The sequence below is a fragment of the Typopeltis vanoorti genome, chromosome 13 (assembly GCF_054136105.1).
Source record: "Typopeltis vanoorti isolate ZY-2024b chromosome 13, IOZ_Tvanoo_1.0, whole genome shotgun sequence".
NCBI classification, from domain to species: domain Eukaryota; kingdom Metazoa; phylum Arthropoda; class Arachnida; order Uropygi; family Thelyphonidae; genus Typopeltis; species Typopeltis vanoorti.
This window is the reverse complement of record NC_143561.1, coordinates 111192918-111213164: the sequence shown is the minus strand read 5'-3', so window position 1 is coordinate 111213164 and position 20247 is coordinate 111192918. Positions and strand designations below refer to the sequence as shown.

Genomic DNA, 20247 nt, shown 5'->3' with positions numbered 1-20247 from the left:
ATTCCATTCTGGAGATTTTGACATCAGTGATGCGCCTCGCACCGGTTGCCCAACCGAGGTTGATTCGAGTTTGTGAAGGATATCGTCGACAAAAATCCATCACAAACAGTGCTGGAGATTGCTGCAGTACTGAACCTATCAACCAATAACTTTCAACTAAGCGTTGAAAACCATTTGCACAAGCTAGGATATGTTTCAAAACTCAATGTTTGGGTACCGCATGAATTGACTGAGGCCAATATGACTGCTCACATATCCATCTGTGATTCACTGCGATGTCACCAAGAAAATGACCCATTTTTGAAGCGGATGATTATAGGAGATGAAAAATGGGTCGTGTACGATAACATGGTATATAAAAGATCATGGAGGCACAAGTGAACCATCGCAAACAACCTCGAAAGCGGGATTGCATGCAAAGAAGATCATGCTCTCTGTGTGGTGGGATTATAAAGGTGTTATCCACTACAAGGTATTACTGTCAGGCAGAACGATTGATTCAACTGTCTATTACTCACAGTTAACACGACTGGCCCGTGCAATTAGCACAAAACATCCTGAATTGGCAAATCGGAAAAGAGTTGTGTTTCACCATGACAACGCCAGATCCCACACATCGTTAACAACCCGGAGTAAATTGTTACATCTTGGCTGAAATGTTTTGCGGCATCCTCCGCATTCACCGGACCTGGCACCTTCCGATTACCACTTATTCCGATCGTTGAGAATTCTCTGGACGGGAAAAGCTTCGCTAATGAGGAGGCTGTCAAAAGACACCTGGATCAGTTTTTCGCCAGTAAACCTCAGGAGTTTTATGAACGCGGCATAATGAAGTTGGTGGACAGATGGCAAGAGGTCATTGATAAAGAGGGTCAATATAAAACTGACTAGTATGTATTATATAATGTATTAAATAAAATGTGTTTCATTCCACTGTGAAAAACCAAACGAACTTACTTGCCAACTCAATACATTCCATAGAATACTTTATTATCGTATTTTTATTATGTGTATTCCACCCATGAAAGATTATACTATGGGCAGGTGGAATGTTTACATGAGACTACTACTATAGACACAAAACATGGAACTTTTTTGTCACACCAGGTCTTTTTTGTCACACTAGTAAGCAAAATCAGGCAATGAAATTCATCCGTCACCTAAATACATTCCCAAACATCCACATCTCCAGCAGGATTCCAGCTTGTAGCTTACTGGTTAGAACAACTCCAGTTTCTCAACCAGACTTGCAATTTTTGGGCATCTTCAGGATCATAAAATATATAAAAATGGCTACATAAAAAGTACCAAAAGATTAAAGAGCACTTATCATTTTATATACTAACAGCCAAACCATAATTCTCCAGAACTTTACTATGAATTGTCTGTGCAGCTAGGAAACATAACATCTGTCATCTGTTACACAGTCTGAATACTGTCTAACACTAAATGATCACAGCTGTCTGATCATTGACCTTCCACAAATCAGTACTATGTGACAGACAGAACAGACTCTGCTGTCTTTGTATACATACATACACCCTTTTATAATACAATAATGTACCATTTATCTATATACTCAATTATCAGAATGGCAAGTTCTGATAACTGAAGGGTCATTGTTTTGAAGGTAAAATAAATGATAGATTACTGTATTCACATGATTTCTGCATTTCCCTTTATTCTTGTATACTACCAGGCTTCCATTTCACCATCTGTTTTTACAATGTTCCTTCTACTCACTACCAACTATTTTCACATTTACATGATGTCTACAAAGAATATTTCCACTAAATATGATGGTAAATAATACTGTAATGATTCTTTCATAATTGTATTAATATGTAATAATAATATGTAAAATTAATATGTATATTAATTAATATGCAATAAGAGAAAATTAAGTAAAAACATGGAGGGAGGGAGAGAAGATGTGCAGTAATTCCTTTCATTATAGTGCCACTGTACTAAATAACATACATGGATTATCACTATATAACAATTTAAATAACTTGTATTTCTTTTTCTGACTGGCTCTGTTCTTTGCATCTCATTAAGCTTCCTATACTCCAATTTTTTTTTCTTACATTCAGAGTGTTGATGCTGTATATACTATTATTTTGTATACCTCACATTCTCTTATATAAATTATGTTCAGCAAAATAATTAAAATATTCTTATTACTAAAGGTATTGAGCTAACTAATTGGAAAGGTCTGAAAGCAAACAATGATTGTGCAAGACAAACACAATACTGCTCCAGACAAAACTATAAGTCCAACTCCTTTCTTCATCCCCTGCTGGAGGAGAGGATGGAGGAAGGGGTTATTCTCCCCTCAAAAATTTCCCTGGTACTGGTTTAATTGAGTTGGTCTACAATAAATAAAAATATGGCAGGGCTGTAGTGCCAGATCTGCCATAATTGCAAAACTGCCAACTTTGAGAAACAATGGCTTAAGAGTACATTACTAATGTCTTTTTGCAATTTGTATTATTACAAGAAAAAAAGTGAATATTTCTGTTTGACAAACATATCTGAATTTTCATCAAAGCTGAATCATATAATGCCATATCCAAGTTTAATTTCAATTATAAGTCATAGCGAAGAGTTTTTGTCAGCAAAACTGTCAGAAGCGTGAATTCTAAGAAATAAGATGAATATGGACCAATTTCCATGCTGTAAAAACTTAACAGTAAAAGAGAATTTAAGAAAGCATCACAAAATGGAAGTCAATCATGGAACACAAACAATCATAATAACTACAGAAATGCAGCTCTGAAATGGCTCTCCTTTTCCAACCTCAATAGATGTCATGCAGAAGTTTTTGTTATAAGCAATAGCCTATCACTCATAGTATATCCACTTACCTGAATTCCTGACAACCTCTCCATTCTCCAAATACTATTTTTTTAAACCAATTCTTTCAAATACACTGTAAGGGGCCTCAGATGCTGATTGTTAATGATGAAGAGAAATTTCTACGGTAAAAGTTAGTATGGAACATTACACTGTTTTTCATGTATATTCAAGTTGATAACTATACTTTCTATTACATATAAAGCATCAATGTGGAAATATTTACAGACAAAAAATACTGTTGGTGCTGGTGATAGATGGCGTTGATGGTAGTTGTGTGTAGTCGAAAAATTAAGTAGTAGGAGAGGTGGCGAGAAATGTGTAGCAGAATGTCCTCCTGCAAGTACATGGACTCCTTGGAGGTGTTGCATAATAATAATTTCTATCATTCTATGACTCATAGTATACTCATTCTAATGCCTTTTTGATAGTTAGATCCAAGTTGTTATATGTTTTTTCAGCTGCCAAATTCTGAAAAGATATATACATACATTAATATATATAGTGTTATACTACTCCAAAATAAGCTACTACAGCCTAACTGCCAGAATTCAAAAGTTACACCTGTTTAGATGATAGCAAGTTTTCCTGAAATTAAATGTTACATGATAAATCTTTACAAACCTAATATCCAAGAGACATTTGAAAAGTTCTGCACACACTGCATAATAATCAATCTAATAATCACTGAGAGATTTCAGGATGAAGAAGCCTGGTGTTATAGGTTTGTTTCCATACTTACAAGATAACCTTACAAGATATATACAGGGTGTTCGGGATAAATTTGACATATTTATAATTAATTATATTTTTCCGTAAGTTACATGTATTAACACACACTTCTCTTCATTTAAAAGTTTGGACCCTTCTTCATTCATATACAAGATGTCAGAAAGGATGGATAGCTGGAACCCACCTGAATCATGGAAGAGAATAACTTGTATCATGATGATTCGTGCCCGCCATCAAAATAAGGATATTACGACTGCTGCCCAATGCTCCCTGAATACAGTAAAAACAATCAGGCATGAACTAGAGACTTGCAATGGTGACTACGAGGATGTAGCAAGAAGAAAGATCCCTAGCAGACGATCTGATTGCGTTCGTACAGCAGAATTCCTCGCAAATCTGCAGGAACAGGTGTTGAAGAACCCTGGCATTGGAATTCGGGCTTTGTTCGTGGAGTTGCTAACTGTAGTCAAGCCCTGGATAACAAGGGTAGCCAATGGTAGGCCGTATGTATGGCAGCAGGATTCGGCCCCTTGCCACACCTCTGGGAAAAGTCAAAAATGGTTGTCTGAAAATTTCTACGACTTCACCAGTCCAAATGTTTGGCCTCCAAACTCCCCAGACCTTAACCCCATGGATTATTTTGTATGGGGCGCAGTTGAAAAAGACACCAATCGCACTTCCAGTAATACAAAAGCCCAGTTAATGGATAAAATTAAAACAGTTTTTGCGGCCCTTCCCAGGGAGACTGTAGCATCAGCTTGTTCGAGGTTCCGAAGCAGAATTGAAGCTGTGATCGATGCTAATGGTGGTTATTTTGAGTAAATCTTGTTGATAGTATTGTAATTAACTCTGCCTGTAATGTTTTTTTGTCAATTCATTAAATTTAATAGATACAAAGAAGATTTTCTTTTTCCTTACGAAACTGTCAAATTTATCCCGAACACCCTGTATGTGGAATGGGCATGGAATGGTCTCATTCCCTCTTCAGTTTTTCACTCAAACAAGAAGCAGAATTCTCGACTAAAACAGATACAGACCATCAAATAAATGGCAAGTCCAGCAGACTAATTTACATAAGCACAAAATGGCAGAACTATTTGCACTATGCCATTAATGTTTTTTTCACTTTTAATTCACCATTTTCACAAAAAACAGTAACCATTATCTATTAATTAATAATATCCATTATAAGTTTCATCATTACTAACCTGATCTCTATGTTCTAATGCCTTTTTGATAGTTAGGTCCAAGTTGTTATATGTTTTTTCAGCTGCCAAATTCTAAAAAGATATATATATATATATATATATATATATATACATACATTAATATATATAGTGTTATACTACTGCAAAATAAGCTACTACAGCCTAACTGCCAGAATTCAAAAGTTATACCTGTTTAGATGATAGCAAGTTTTCCTGAAATTAAATGTTGCATGATAAATCTTTAAAAACCTAATATCTGAGAGACATTTGAAAAGTTCTGCTCAAAATGCATAGTGATAGCAAGTAGGTTTCCAGACAGGGTTACAGGACTTCTCCAAACATTGGGCAGTAGTGATAAGACAGAATGAAGATCATAATGAATGTAAATGTATTTTGTTAAAATGTTTGGTTTAACAACAGTAATATAGTGTACAGAACTTATATTACTCCTGTTTCTTTGATACTACTCCTAGCTGCTACCCACTGGTGGACTGCAAGGATCATATATATATATATATATATATATATATATATATATATATATATTATTAAAAAGTTTTAATGACTGATACCGAAAGATAAAGAGATGACATGGTATATTTGAAAAGATAGTCCTAGTTTACTAGTTTCGTTGAATTGATCAACATCTTCAGGTATCACAATCAAAGAAATATATAAAAAATTACAGACTTAAAATTGCATTAACAGAACAAGTACAAAAGACAGTAGCATGTTTGAAAACAAAAGGCGAGCTTGAGTTTCAAATAAAAGTAGACTACGCACTGTCATGAGTGCGCAAATACTGAACAGAGGCAACGTGTGCATCAGAGAGATTGAAACTTAGGCTGTTGTTGATATGTGAAGAATCTAGAGAAATTTCTCTAGATTCGACAATCTTTCTCTCGAGCTCATCATAGCACACATGGATGTTAGAAGTTTGAGTCCAGTTCACAATGTGTTGGCGGCCTTCGTCTGAGTTAACTGAAAAGAGAACATGGCTAGAGAGAGAGCGCTGGCTCTACTCCTGTTGTGGGAGATATCTCTACGGTGTTCTTCCAAACATAGAAGGATGGATTTAGCAGTCTGGCCATAGTATGGCTTTCCACAAACAAATTAAATCTTGTAAACTCCTGAAAACTGAGGTTTACTAAGTATTGAACGAAGTTTTGGGAGTGTAGTAAAGCAAGTTCTGAAGTTAAACTTCTTGAGAATTTTTGCCAGTTTTGGTGAAAGAGAGCTGATGTAAGGCAAAGAGATGAAGGCTCTGAGGGAAGAGGGATCTTCAGAAGTAGTTGAGTGACTGGGTGAAAGGAATTTGTCAATTTTATAGGAGAGAAACCATTATTAATAAAAGTTTTTTTAAGAAAAAGGAGGTCATTTTCAATTTCTGCAAGTAAAGACTTGGCTCAGAGAGCTAAGGTGGAAATAATATCAAATTTTTGTGGAGGGGGGGGGGTAATAATGGGAGGAAGCATGAAGATATCTATCAGTATGAGTAGGTTTTCTAAAAATTGAGATTTTAATACGCTCAGCACATCTGGTAAGTTTCAGGTCTAGAAAGGGGAGGCAGTCATCGGATTCCAGTTCGAAGATAAAAGAGATTTTTTCATGACACTTGTTTAAGTGGTCTAAAAATAAATTGAGGTTGTTGACACCATCTTCCCAGATGAGGAAAATATCACCAATATAATGATACTAAAATTTTGGTTTAAGGGGAAAGGAGTTAATAGCTTTTTCTTCAAAATCGTTGAGAAATATATCTGCGAGAATCGGAGAGCGTAGGCTGCCTATGGCCAGACCTGAGTTTTGTAAGTAGATCTTATTGTCATATTTGAAGTATCCTGACTTTATGCAATAGGAGAGTAAAGTAAAGAGTTTTTTGGATAATTTTGTTCTTGAGAAGATCGAGGACTTCTTGAGCAGGCACATTTGTAAAGAGAGAAACAATATCGACACTGGCCATTAAATCTGTTTTTTTTTTTTTTATCTTGATTTTTGAAACAAATCTGCAGCATTTTTAATATGAGAAGAGGAAATTCCAGAAAGATTTCTTAAAAAACTCGCAAGATATTTGGAAAGGTTGTAGGTAGGAGAGTGTATGCCCTCAACTATTGGTCTGAGTGGGGGCAGTTTGTTTTGTGTATCTTGGGGAGACCATACAGTCGAGGGATCAAAGGATGAAGTGACCAAAGAGAAAGATGAATGTTTCTTTGTAACTCCAAGGTGGTTTTTAATAAATTATTAGTTCTATTGTGTAATTCAATAGTAGGGTCACTATTAATCTCTGAGTAAGTATCACTGTTTAAAAGTTCCAAAATTTTAGTATGGTAATCAGACTTGTCTAAGATGACAGTCGTATTCTCTTTATCAGCTGGTAGAATAACGATGTTATTATTATTTTTTTAAGGACTTAATAGCTATAATAGAATAAGAAATGTTGTCTGGTGGAGGACTAGCTTTATTTATGGTGAAAATGGCTTCCATATGGAGGAGGTTGGATTCTTTGTTTGGTGATAAAGATGCTGCCTTTTCTATCTTCGTTAAGAGACGTTCTTTAGGAATGGGGGTAGGAGCAGTGACAAAGTTGAGACCTTTAGCAAGTATGCTTTCTTCTTTTTTCTTCTCTTCCCCCAGAGCCTTCATCTCTTTGCCTTACATCAGCTCTTTTTCACCAAAACTGGCAAAAATTCTCAAGAAGTTTAACTTCAGAACTTGCTTTACTACACTCTCAAAACTTCGTTCAATACTTAGTAAACCTCGGTTTCCAGGAGTGTACAAGATTTAATGTGATTGTGGAAAGCTATACTATGGCCAGACTGCTAAATCCATCCTTCTATGTTTGGAAGAACACCGTAGAGATATCTCCCACAACAGGAGTAGAGCCAGCGCTCTCTCTCTCTCTCTCTCTCTAGCCATGTTCTCTTTTCAGTTAACTCAGACGAAGGCCGCCAACACATTGTGAACTGGACTCAAACTTCTAACATCCATGTGTGCTATGATGAGCCTCGAGAGAAAGATTGTCGAATCTAGAGAAATTTCTCTAGATTCTTCACATATCAACAACAGCCTAAGTTTCAATCTCTCTGATGCACACGTTGCCTCTGTTCAGTATTGGCGCACTCATGACAGTGCGTAGTCTACTTTTATTTGAAACTCAAGCTCGCCTTTTGTTTTCAAACATGCTACTGTCTTTTGTACTTAATGCAATTTTAAGTCTCTGTAATTTTTTATATATTTCTTTGATTGTGATATCTGAAGATGTTGATCAATTCAACAAAACTAGTAAACAAGTAGTATCTTTTCAAATATACCATATCATCTCTTTATCTCTCGGTATCAGTCATTAAAACTGATAATATTTCAGTTTTAATGACTGAAAACTGAAAGTTTTTCCCAACGAGTAAAATGAATTATATATATATATATATATATATATATATATATTTTTTTTTTTTTTTTTTTAATTGTAAACATAACAATCTTATATACAGGATTAACCGGTTTTTGGTTCTCTGCAGTCAGACAGAGAGGTTACATGCTCATACTCTTGTTGAGGTATGTTACATCGAAGTCACTTATAAGGCTAATTACATTTTTTTTAATTAAATTAAAGCCATTAAGAGTTATTTTAACATGATACTGTATAAGAACATAAATGTGAAAGAACATAGAAGTTACTATTGCACAATATTATCTATTTACATGCAAGTGCCAGCTGATTAATTTTCGCACTGTTAAGCACAACAATCCTTCTTTCTTCCCCCCCCCCTTTCTTTGGGGGGGGGGAGGGTTAAAGGTGTCACATCTATGCTGGAAAGTGGATTATAATGCAGTCACCCTGCTCAATCAGGAGTTGATTCCATGGATTCCATTCTTGGTGGAAAAGATCTAAGGTGTTGTTTTGCCTATGGTGGTGATGCTCGTGTAGGATCCGACTTCTCACCTTTTGTTGGAAGGCTGCAGTGGTGTTGGTCAGTTACCTCTCTCTGTGAAGTTGCTGTGCTGTCTGATCGTATGTCTGAGGTAGAAGTTGTATATTACCGCTTTCGCGGTGATGAAAAGGTAATTGCAGAATGAATGGTTATTTGACTCCACATGGATGAGATTGAAATATTCCTCTTCTGTATGAAGACTACCACAGGTAAGAGCTGCCATTTCCTGAGTCAAACTGATTAATTTAGTGTTGACTGGGCAATACAAGTAGATATGCCGGACCGTTCCTAATTGGTAGCAGAAGAGGCAGTTATCTGAGACGTTTGAGTTAAATTTTCATAATATAGGAGTGGGTAATATATTATGCCACATTCTCCACTGAATATCTGCATCAGGTTTGATGGCTCTTGTGCAATATGGTAGATCCCATTGAAATAGTGTTTGATCAGATGATGCAGGATTTTCCAACAAAGTGCTTTGGTTCGACTGTTGTGTTAGAGTGCTGTAGATCTTGTTGGTGTTGCTGGGTGTAAGTTTCTCCCATGAGTTATTGGTTTTTATTAGAAAGATAGGCGCCAAAACTTCTGAGTTTGGAGGGCTAAGCCCCACTTCTGTTATGCTATCAGGCATAGCAGCTTGAAAAGCGGCCTTTACGGTGTCTATCTGCTCAGACTCATTCCCATATTTCAGGTTTTCGAGCGAATTTGGAAAGCGCCAGGTGAGGCTTGGAGAAAGAATGTCACCCAAGATTCTCACGTTTTGCCAGCTCCATGGAGGAAAGAAAAATTCTTTCTGAGTGATCGGGCTTCTTACCATCGTGTTGTGAAAGATGGGTTCCATGAGGATTTCGGGTAGGGATGCTGTCTTCATGTGCTGGAGGTTTAGCTTCTTCCATCGTCAAAGGGCATCTTTGTAGAAGTTTGTTAAATTTACAGGCACTTGAGCTGTTGTCATTCTTAAGGTGGTGGAGAGAGAGAGACCTCTAGTGGCAGAAGTGAAAATATACTCAGTGGTGCATTTGTGTGATATTTCCTGTTGTAGGGCATTAATGAGAAATCGAGCGCGGAATGTTGTTATCCTGTTGTCAATGGAGACCAAATTTTGTCCTCCATCTTTGAGAGAAGTACATAGCTTGGAGTAGGAAAGCCAGTTTGTTTTGTTCCATATGAATCGATATATGGTTGATGAATTGCACGGGTGGCGTAAGAATCTTTAGTGTATGCCAAAGGACACTGGTGGCTATTTGGTTAACGATTATTGTTTTCCCTCTTGTGGAGGCAGAGGCTCGTATTGCTGCCCACTTTCCTAGAACTTGCTTGAAACGCTTGTTTAGTGTTTCCCAGTTCTTATCCACATAAGAGGGTGTGTTTCCTAGGTAAATCCCCACGTATTTGTTTCCCTCTGTGGACCAGGTACCAGACATTGGGGAATCGGTTCGGTTTTTCCATTTGCCACACCACAGTCCTATGGTTTTATGTGTGTTTAGTTTGGCTCCTGAGGCTGTCTGATATTGTTGGTATGCCATTTGTATGTTATGGAAGTCCTCTTCTTTGCGGGCTATGATTGTAACATCATCAGCATATGCTGTCAGGGTTATGGTTTGGTAGGGAAGTTTAGGGCGGCATGCTCTGAGCAGCATGCTGAGTCTACACAAAAAGGGGTCAATGGCAATTGTGTAAAGAGGACCGGAGAGTGGACAGCCTTGTTTAATACCTCTGCTGTATGGTGCAGTTATGGTAAGCCTGTTGTTTATTTTCATGCAACACTGTGCTTTGGCATACAACATTTTAATAGAGTGAATGATGCCTGAGCCAAAGCCAAATGCTTTCAAGCAGTTGAAGAGGTAAAGGTGTTCAAAGCGGTTGAAAGCTTTTTCTTGGTCTAGTGTTACAAGACCCATTGTTTCACTGTTGTTGTTAGCTATGCTTATAAGATCCCTTATGAGGTGTAAATTTTCGTGGATAGATCTTCCAGGGATGGAATAGCTCTGATGCCTATTTATTATTTTGCTCAGAGCGGGTTTAAGTATATATATATATAGATAGATAGATATAGTGCTTTATTTGTAAAACAATAGGTGCTGGCACTCATTATTATGTGCTAGCAAGCAAAATTGAAAATTAAAATGATACGGAAAAAAAAATAATAAAAATAAAAAATTTTGTTCTTGGAAAAAGAAGGGGAAATTAATTACTGCATACAAAGTTTATAAAGCATAAATAAATGCATACTACAAGGATATAAAAATCATTAAAATGTTCTACACTAAGTTAATAAACATTTTGCATAAAAAATATCTTAACAAGAGCCGGCATATATGCTAACCATCTCGGCCTGGTTGGCCGAGAGGTTAGCATATCTGCTCTCCAGCCAAATGGCTGTGGATTCAAATCCTGCAGTCAGCATGGATGTTTGTGATTGTCTGTGAAAATATTAGTGGTGGTGGGCAGTAGATGGTGTTGATGTAGAGGATGATGGTAGTTGTGGTTTGCTGTAGTTGGCAGAAGTGCCCTCCCTTGATGAGTCTTGGGATTCCTTGGAGGTGTCACGTAATAATAATAATCGGCATAGTGAAATATGTAAATTTCAAACAAATTAGATAATCAAAGTTATCTAATTTGAACCTCTGACCAACAGGTCAGAGGTTCAAATCCTGCAGTGGGTATGGATGTTTGTGGGAGAGGAATTCTGTTGCACAGTGTGAGACAACCATCTTGCTTACTGGAGATCTGAAAGTTGTTGGATAATGTTATATGTTTGATCTCTGGAGCAAGGTTTCTGGATTATGGAGAAAATAAAAAATAAAAATAAATAAAAAAAAGTAAAAAATTACTGGATATTACAAGTTTCTTATAAATTTCATGATATAAGAAGTTTATTTACAATGTAAATTCCAAGTATTTACTAAGTATGTAAATTTTACATACTTGGTTAATGTGTAAAAGCCCTTTGTGAGTGGTGTTACGTAGTTGCTTTCTCTATATTTTAGTGATTTATATCTTCCTATTCTATCTTTCAGTCGCTTATCTACTTCTTAAGATATCGGTCCTAATATACTTACATCTAGGATTGTTTCCTCTTCGGATACTGGCAAATTTATATTATGCTGTACCAGCCAGTATCCTCAGCAGAAAATATCCTTGCTCAGGGAGGCAATACTAGATTCTGAAGCATTCTTACACAATAATTTACTTCAACATGGCTGTATAGATTCAGACTGCAGTCGTGACCTAAATCTAAAATTATATACACATTCTAATTCTTTCCCGCCAAAATAGGTTCTATTTTTATAAGTGGTAAATCGAAATCGGATTCAGGCATGACTCAGGTTTAGGTAAATATGACATGTTTATTGGAATATCAAAACAAAAAAAAGTCATACATTCAATTGGACTTGATACTAAATAAGGAAACTCGAGTTAAGAGATTAACATACTCTAAATTAAATCAAAGGTTATAAAACATCGTAAAACACAGTAATTAAAAATTGGGATAGATTGCAAATGATATGATGTTAAGCTAAAATTCCTTTCTGCAAGCTATTCATAAGATAATATAAACAAACATTCTAATGTTACTCAGTTAGTAAAAATCCAAATCTTAATCTTGTTAAGTTAACTCAATCACATACAACACAAAAGACTTCTTCAGAACAATTCTTATTCTCAGAAGGAGGTTAACTATCTAATTAGAGTCTCTCCACAAAGTTCTTTAGAATAATGTTCATACTTTACATTCACATATAATTTTCTCTCTTCTAAGGAATTCTAAACACAAAATAGAGTAATTCTACTTTATCGAACTTTTTCCCGACGTCTCCCAGCACCACGTGTATGTCTGGTCACCTCTTGTTTATTGGCTGTCCTTACGCCAGAGTAGAGGCTACGCTATCTTCATAATTACTGTCGATCATGGACTCGATTTTCTTGTGTCTCAGGGAACATCTCTTTTCCTTTCGATGGGACTTCTCAGCAAGGGCTCGATTCTGCTAGTGCTGGAACGTTCACCTTCAGCTCTGCCTGGAATGCTACAGCATTCTCAGGAAAACTCGCCATCTGACACCATAGTACTGACGCTTTGTTCCCCCTCACTCGAACCACCGGCTAACTTCTGAAGCAGGAACCAGGAAAACGATAAGACCAGAGAAAGCCGATACGGCGCTCATTTCCTTATATTCTTCGTTCGAGCGCCCCCTTTTTTCGGAGTCCCCTTTTGCACACGACCTATATCTTTTCTCCCATTGGGATCATCCCTTGCTCTCTTCATTGCTGTTATGCTCTTGTATTCACGGAATTCATGTCGATACATTCCATGTAAGCCACTGCCACCAGAGTTACACTGGACATGTGTAGTTGTATACCTTCTATGAATTGTTACTTAGTGTCTATCTGGTATTTCACAGTCATTCTATACACCTTAAGTGAGGCTTAAAATAAGTTAAATTATTCCTCTTTTAAGACGTTCCATAATTTGATCTCAATAAATTAAATACATGATACATGAAATAAAATGCAATTTTATTTCATGTATTTCTCTTTGTCTGTGTAGTTTAGCATTTTAGATTCTGAATGAATGATTTCTTTGCAAGATTCCTTCATTCAGGATCTAACAGGTGGATCTCACAAAAAAAAGTAAAAAATCACTGAATATTACAAAGTTTCTTGTAAATTTCATGACATAACTAAGTTTATTTGCATACTTCGTAAATGTGTAAAATATCACTGAATACTGGAAATTTCTGAATGCAATGCTTCTTACATTACATGTCACTCTTAATGAAGGTCCCAATACACTGTACTATTGCATACAATCCCAAAAATGCACCAAATATATGTACAGGTAATCTTCGTGTAACGCGGATGTTAGGTTCCATAGAAATGCTGCGTCATGCAAGAGTCAGATCACATAGAAAAAGTAGGATTACGTTCCGAAATAGATTTTTTTTTTTTTAAATTATATAAACAACAATGACATATCCAACAAAAATATATATTTTTATTTAATTCAGGTAATTCATGTAAGTTAAGAAAACACAAACTATGAAGCAAATGCATAGTATAAAATTATAAAATTACATATTTAACGTATACTTCATTGTGAGTGAAGTATACGATAATTTTGAGTGAGATCGCACGGTTGAGTGGAGCGATACATAGGGCAAAGCGGCAGCTGGAGCATATGCACAAGTGTCTACCGAGTGTACCAGCCAATAAAAAAAAGTATGATTGGAAAAATAAGAGTATGATTTTGAACGTAAACAAAATGAAGGAACAAGTGCTGTATGGAGATTTGTTAGTACGAGGTATGATATTAGAGAATTTCACAAAATCGTACCAACCTGGTGTGACCATTAAGGATGTATGCGAGTCTATTAGGGAGCAAAAGCAAAGGGTGAAAGAAATGATAGTGGTGGCAGGTACAAATGATTTGAAAGGAGATAAAACGGAAATGATAGAGGACCTGAAGGAATTGTTTGAGGTAGCAAAAGAGAAGAGTGAGAGAGTTAGGATGATTAGTCTTTTGCCACAGTATGACAGTGAAGGGTTTAGGAGGACCATAATTGCAAATGACTTTATGCGTGGGTTATGCAGGATGAGTGGTGTGGAATATGTGGACGTGTGGAGTGAGTTCGATGGGCGAAAGGATCTATATAAGATGGATGGTTTGCATTTGAATGGATTCAGTGTAAGGAGACTTGAAAAAGTGTTGTTGAATGAAGTGGATGTTCAGAATCAGGGAAACTAGATGTATTAAGGGGGGGGGTAGATATGCAGACCTTAGGGAGGCAGCTGAGTGTATGAATAAGTATAATATGCCCAAGCGAATAATAAGGACAACAAATCAGAATGGGAAAGTTAGTATAAGGCATCAAGGTAGGGATGGGGCCAACGGGGGTCTACAATTTATGTATGCTAATGCTAGGAGTATTAGGAACAAGAAGGAAGAATTTTTGACCTTGGTTGGTACTTCCAGACCACAGGTTATTGGCATTAGTAAAACATGGCTGACTGAAGATGATATAGCTAGTGGGATTGAATGCGAAGGGTATAATGTGTTCAGGAATGACAGGGAGAATAAAATGGGGGAGGAGTATTATTGATGATAGCTGATGAGCTGCAGCCAAGGAGAATAGAAGTTGAATTGCAAGATAGAGAAAAGAGCACATTTGAGGCCATTTGATGTGAGAATGAGGCTAGCAGAACAAAATATACAATTGGGTGCTCCTATAGACCAGGTGATGGAAAAGATAGTGGAGATAGTATGCATAAGCAAATAGAAGAAATGAGTGGAAGGAGGGTAATTATTATGGGTGATTTCAACTATGGTAACACTGATTGGAAGGAGGAGAGGACACATGGGAGGAAGGAATTGGATTTTATGCGATTATTAAGGGATAACTATCTGCGACAGCATGTAATGGAAAATACTAGGGGTCAGAGAGTGTTTGACCTAGTAATTGCATCTGAGACTTTGGCTGTAACGAATATGACCACGTTGCCACCAACTGGTGAGAGTGATCATAGGGTCTTGACTTGGGAGGTGGCTAAAGGTGCAGAATTTACAATTAAGACAGGGTACATGTGGAATTATTGTGCTGGTAAGTATGACAAGCTTAGGAGTTTGATTGGTTCAGTGCCATGGCATGTAAAACTGCAAGGGCTGGATGTTGATAGTGCATGGGAGGCAGTTAAGAAGTGTTTGCAGGAGGCAATGGCTGACTGTATACCTAGAGTCCGAATAATAAATCAAGTAGGGATTAAATGGATGAATAACACCATTAAGCTTGAGCTGCAAAAAAAGAAAACTGTCGAGGGAATTTAAGGAAAAAGGTGACCTGAAGGCACATGAATGGTATAAAGCCAGACAGAAGGGTAACAAGTGTGGGAAGAAAAGCAAAAGTGGATTATGAAAGAACATTAACCATTCAGGCTAAAGAGAATCATAAACAGTTTTTATAAATTTTTTTCGATATGTTGCAAGTAAAAGAAAAAATGTATACGGCAGAATGATTTTAAAGAATGCTGATGGTAGGGAGGTAACCGAATCAGTTGATATAGTAGAATTACTGAGTGAGCACTTTGCAAGAGTATATCATCCAGGTGGTAACATTGCAGAAATGGAAGAACCAACAGCTTATACGGGAATTGTGGTGAATTAAGTGGAGTTGAATAGTCTATTACAAAACCTCAGTGTCAATTCATTTGCGAGATTGGATGGTATACCAGCTCGTGTTGTACGAGAAGCGACTAAAGAATTGTCAGTGCCTTTGACCATTTTGTTTAATTTGAGTCTCGGGTCTGGGTTAGTCCCAAGGGGGTGGAAAGAGGGGAAAATAGTTCCACTGCATAAAGAAGTTTCCAAAGAAGTATATCAGGAATTGTTGTCAAGGTCTTGGAGAAAATAGTCAAGAGGAAAATAGAGGATTGGATAGATGAAAATGGCATACTGTATGGGGGACAGCATGGTTTTGTGAAGGGTAGATCATGCCTCAGTAACTTGCTCACATTTTATAACACAGTGACGGCTGAACTAGATAAGGGTAATGGGTTTACAGTGACTACTGGACCTTGCTAAGGCCTTTGACAGGATATTCTAATCAGTAAACTGCAGCATATGGGAATGGATATAGGGTTAGTGAGATGGATAGGAGGGTGGTTGAAGGAGAGAAATCAGAGAGTGGTTTATTCAGGAGTAGAGTCCAAAAGACGGCCTATGACTAGTGGTGTGCCACAGTTCTGTTTTTGGACCACTACTGTTTAATTTGTTCATTAACGATATAGGAAAGGATCTGAGAGCAAACTTGCATCTGTTTGCAGATGATTCAAAGTTAGGTAGAGCAATAGTGAATGCTCATGATGTCAAAATTTTGCAGGATGATTTGGATAGTTTGGATGACTGGGCTAGGAAAAATGGATGTCAATTTAATGTGGCAAAGTGTAAGGTTATGCATTTTGGGGTGAAAAGATTAGCAGCAGTATATCACATTGGTGGAACTGTACTCCAGGAAATTAACGAGGCCAGGGATTTGGGAGTTTTGATGGATAGGGAGTTGATGTTTAGGGGACACATCGCAAAAGTTGCAAAATCAGCTCATCAAATCACTTGATTGCTGAAAAACACTTTAACGAGCAGAGACAAACAGGTTATTGTTCTTCTGTATCGAGCCTTGATAAGACCCCATCTAGACTACTGTGCCAGGCCACCAGAGTTTCTTCTAGATGGAGAGGAGGTGGAGGTGGATCCAGAGACGTGCGACTAAGATAATAGCAGGACTATGGAATGAACCTTATGAGAACAGATTGAAGATTTGTGGGCTGCAGAAATTGGTTGATAGACGGAAAAGGGGTGATATGATTGAGACATTCAAATTACTGAAGGGTTTCTATAAGATTACTTCAGAAGATATTTTTGAGAATAGGACTGGTAGTAGGAGGACTAGGGGCCATCCATTGAAGCGTGGTAAGAGTGTGGTAAATAAGCTGCCAGAGTCTTTTGTAGATGCCACCGTAAATGAGTTCAAGGTGAAGTATGATAGATACTGTGTGAATGTTGAATAGTTGTTTTTGAATTGATGTTGGGCCTCCCTCAATGAGTCTAAGGACTCCTTGGAGCTGCCCATAATAATAATAATATATTCTTACTAAATAGCTTAAGGAAATTACAACATACCCACCTTTGTTGCGAGTTGCCCGAGATTGCACTATGTACTAGGATTACTTGCATTAGCTCATGCTAGTAATCACCGAAACTTTTATAGTTTACTATATTCGGCATGAAACTCTCTGATTCCAATCTTTGAGTTTCTTATTCGGTTTTAAAACAATGTGGGATTTAATACCCCTTTAATTTAAATAATTTAAATAATTAAAATAAATTTTAATACACTCCAATATTTCGGCAATGTTGCCATCATCACAGGAACTTAAATACAAGACACGTGCATGCAAGCACAACACACAGTAAATGAGGAACGAAGCAGGAAGCAATTCTTTCTCCTAAACGTCCTGATGGCCCAGGTATGTGGTCACAAATACGGACACCTTTGAGCCTTTTAAAGAGAATTACAGGTGCAGCTGTTCAAATTCTTAGTGTTCAGTGGTTTTAGTCCAACCCAGAGAGAAGGCAGGGTGTGCACATAGATAATAGCACCCAGAAATCAGAAGCTATGACTGATTTTTGTGTCTACTAATCCAAACGAATGTTGTAATGTCACGAGTGCTGTTTTTTGTTTTCTGAGTTGCATCTGTTATGAGCAGTGTTTCTCAAACTTCAGATATCCGCATACCCCCTTCTTACATTTTCATTATTACCAAGTACCCCTTATCAAAATAATAATAATAATAAATAAATAAATAAATAAAGTATATTTCACTGTAAATTCTATTTTATTTGAATTTATATGTTCATGTAAACAAAAAATATGATTTATTTTTAATAGAACAACATTTGGAATAGGTACTTAAGAATTTGAAAGCCAAAAAAAATTACTGTATTTACACGAATATAACTTGCTTTTTTCCCCAAAAAAATTAAAGCTAAAAATCGTGGTGTGAGATATATGCAGGGATTTTCTGAAACTAAAGTTTTCAGAAAAAAACGGAAAATGATGTGAATTACCAAGAAGCTCCTATTCGCTATTGCTACTTCTGGCATTGCGAACAGTTTCCTTGAACAATGAGACGTAAAAGCAGAGCATGAAACAGACAACAATGGTAGGCAAGTAGATACAGAGCAACTATGAAGAAATGCATATGATTGGTGCAGTCTTAACAAAAGATCGCGTGAACCAAAGACAAAGGCAAGCCCCAACAATTGTGTTGAAATGCTAATTCCCTTCAACTGAATTCCATAATATCTGAAACACATTCACTAAATATTTCTTAGTTTTAACACGTTCATGACAGGGTGGTGTCAAGCAAAATCATATGTTGCACCGGCAACATATGGTTTTGCTTGAGACTATACAGCACTTTCTGTTGAAGGGGAGATGTGATTCATTAGTTAGTGCCGTTTTTATCCCAGTTGTCTCTAATTGCACTATTCGTTGAGATATATATTACACAGACTGCAAATGTCTCTGTACCTTATTCAGCGATATAATAAAACTACTTACTTAAGTATAAAGAGCTAATAAGCTTCATTTCGGCAATGAAAACATTACTTAAATTAAGGGGATATTAAATCCCACATAGTTTTAAAACCGAATCCCGCATGATTCGGTTTTAAAACTATGTGGGATTTAATATCCCCTTAATTTAAGTAATAAAACTACTTGTTTTTCTTGCATCTTCAGTATAGTGATGCTGTTGGGGAAGGTGTGTTGTTTACTGCAGGGAGCGAGTTACTATCCCCAGGACGCAAATGTCTTGGCCATAGTAACTCGTAATTTGAGTAGAAGAATTCATAGATAATATATAATTTATTGAGAAATATATAAGTTTAAAATAATTCTTTTTTCTTAATAATGATTCCATGCATTAATGATGCATAGCCGAAAATTGCCACATACCATTGAAGACCTTTCACGTACCCCCAGGGGTACGCGTACCACTTTGAAAAAAGTGGTAACTGTAACTTTTTTTTGCCCACATCTGAAATGGGAAACAATGTTGATGATCTACTGAATGTCCCATTTTCTGATAGAGCTTTCGAGAATTGCATGATTATAGTCAAAGGAGGTTGGAACTTGTGTAAAATAAGTAAGTAAAACAAGTTATTTCAGCTTTTCTTTGGTTCAATCTGGAAAAATAATTTCCCAAGTAATTACTTTTTCTGATTTCTTTGAGTATTATATGGCTGTATCAAATTCTTTGCCAACAATAATCTAATTCTACAAAGCGCAAATCCGTTGTGCTTCTCACATAAATGGTGTGTGAAGCATGCTTTCCATATTTAAAATTATATTAATTGATAAATTAAAGTATCCAAAATTATCCTACAAATAATTGCACTGGACCAATTAAGACGAGTGCTGTTGCATAATGCACTCTTAAAACTTTCATACTTCAATAAAAATGCAATCATACGGTCAAACTGATGTGAATTTTGTAGCAGGTTGCATAAACCACATTATGGCACACCAGAACTAAATGGGGATGTGATGCCACTGGTATGCACACACTATCTACTCAGCCAAACAGGAGAAACTATACAATGCCTACAAAATTGTTTGTAATATGGTAAAATATAATTTATGATGTTAAAATCTGACATCATAAATTACAAGCAATATGATTTATTGCTTGTAATTTATGAACATACAGCTCAATATCAAAATGATGAGGTTTTTTTTTGTTTTGTTTTTTATTAAAACACTAATTTTTTTTAATGAATAGACTGGAATTTTATATATATCTCAGAGAAACCGTGATATATAGTTAGCACCCCACTTTACCTAATGAATGCCATTACCATTCTCCACAAAACAGGTTGTGGGTCCAAATCCTTTGGCATGGACTTTTGTGAATGCACTTCAGTGATACATTTTCTGTTACCTGATGTGAAATCATCCTGTTTA

The 20247-nt window shown here is 36.6% G+C and overlaps 1 protein-coding gene across 9 annotated transcripts in view; it reads right to left on the bottom strand.

The window, feature by feature from the left end:
- The window catches only part of LOC150100469 (5'-AMP-activated protein kinase subunit gamma-1-like), an 855293-nt gene that overhangs the window by 98954 nt on the left and 736092 nt on the right, over window positions 1–20247 (bottom strand). For all 9 annotated transcript variants that reach the window (XM_090402490.1, XM_090402487.1, XM_090402491.1 and 6 more), the window contains one exon: window positions 4797–4868. In XM_090402490.1, coding sequence (XP_090258616.1) covers window positions 4797–4868 — 72 coding nt within the window. The remainder of the gene's footprint in view (window positions 1–4796; window positions 4869–20247) is intronic.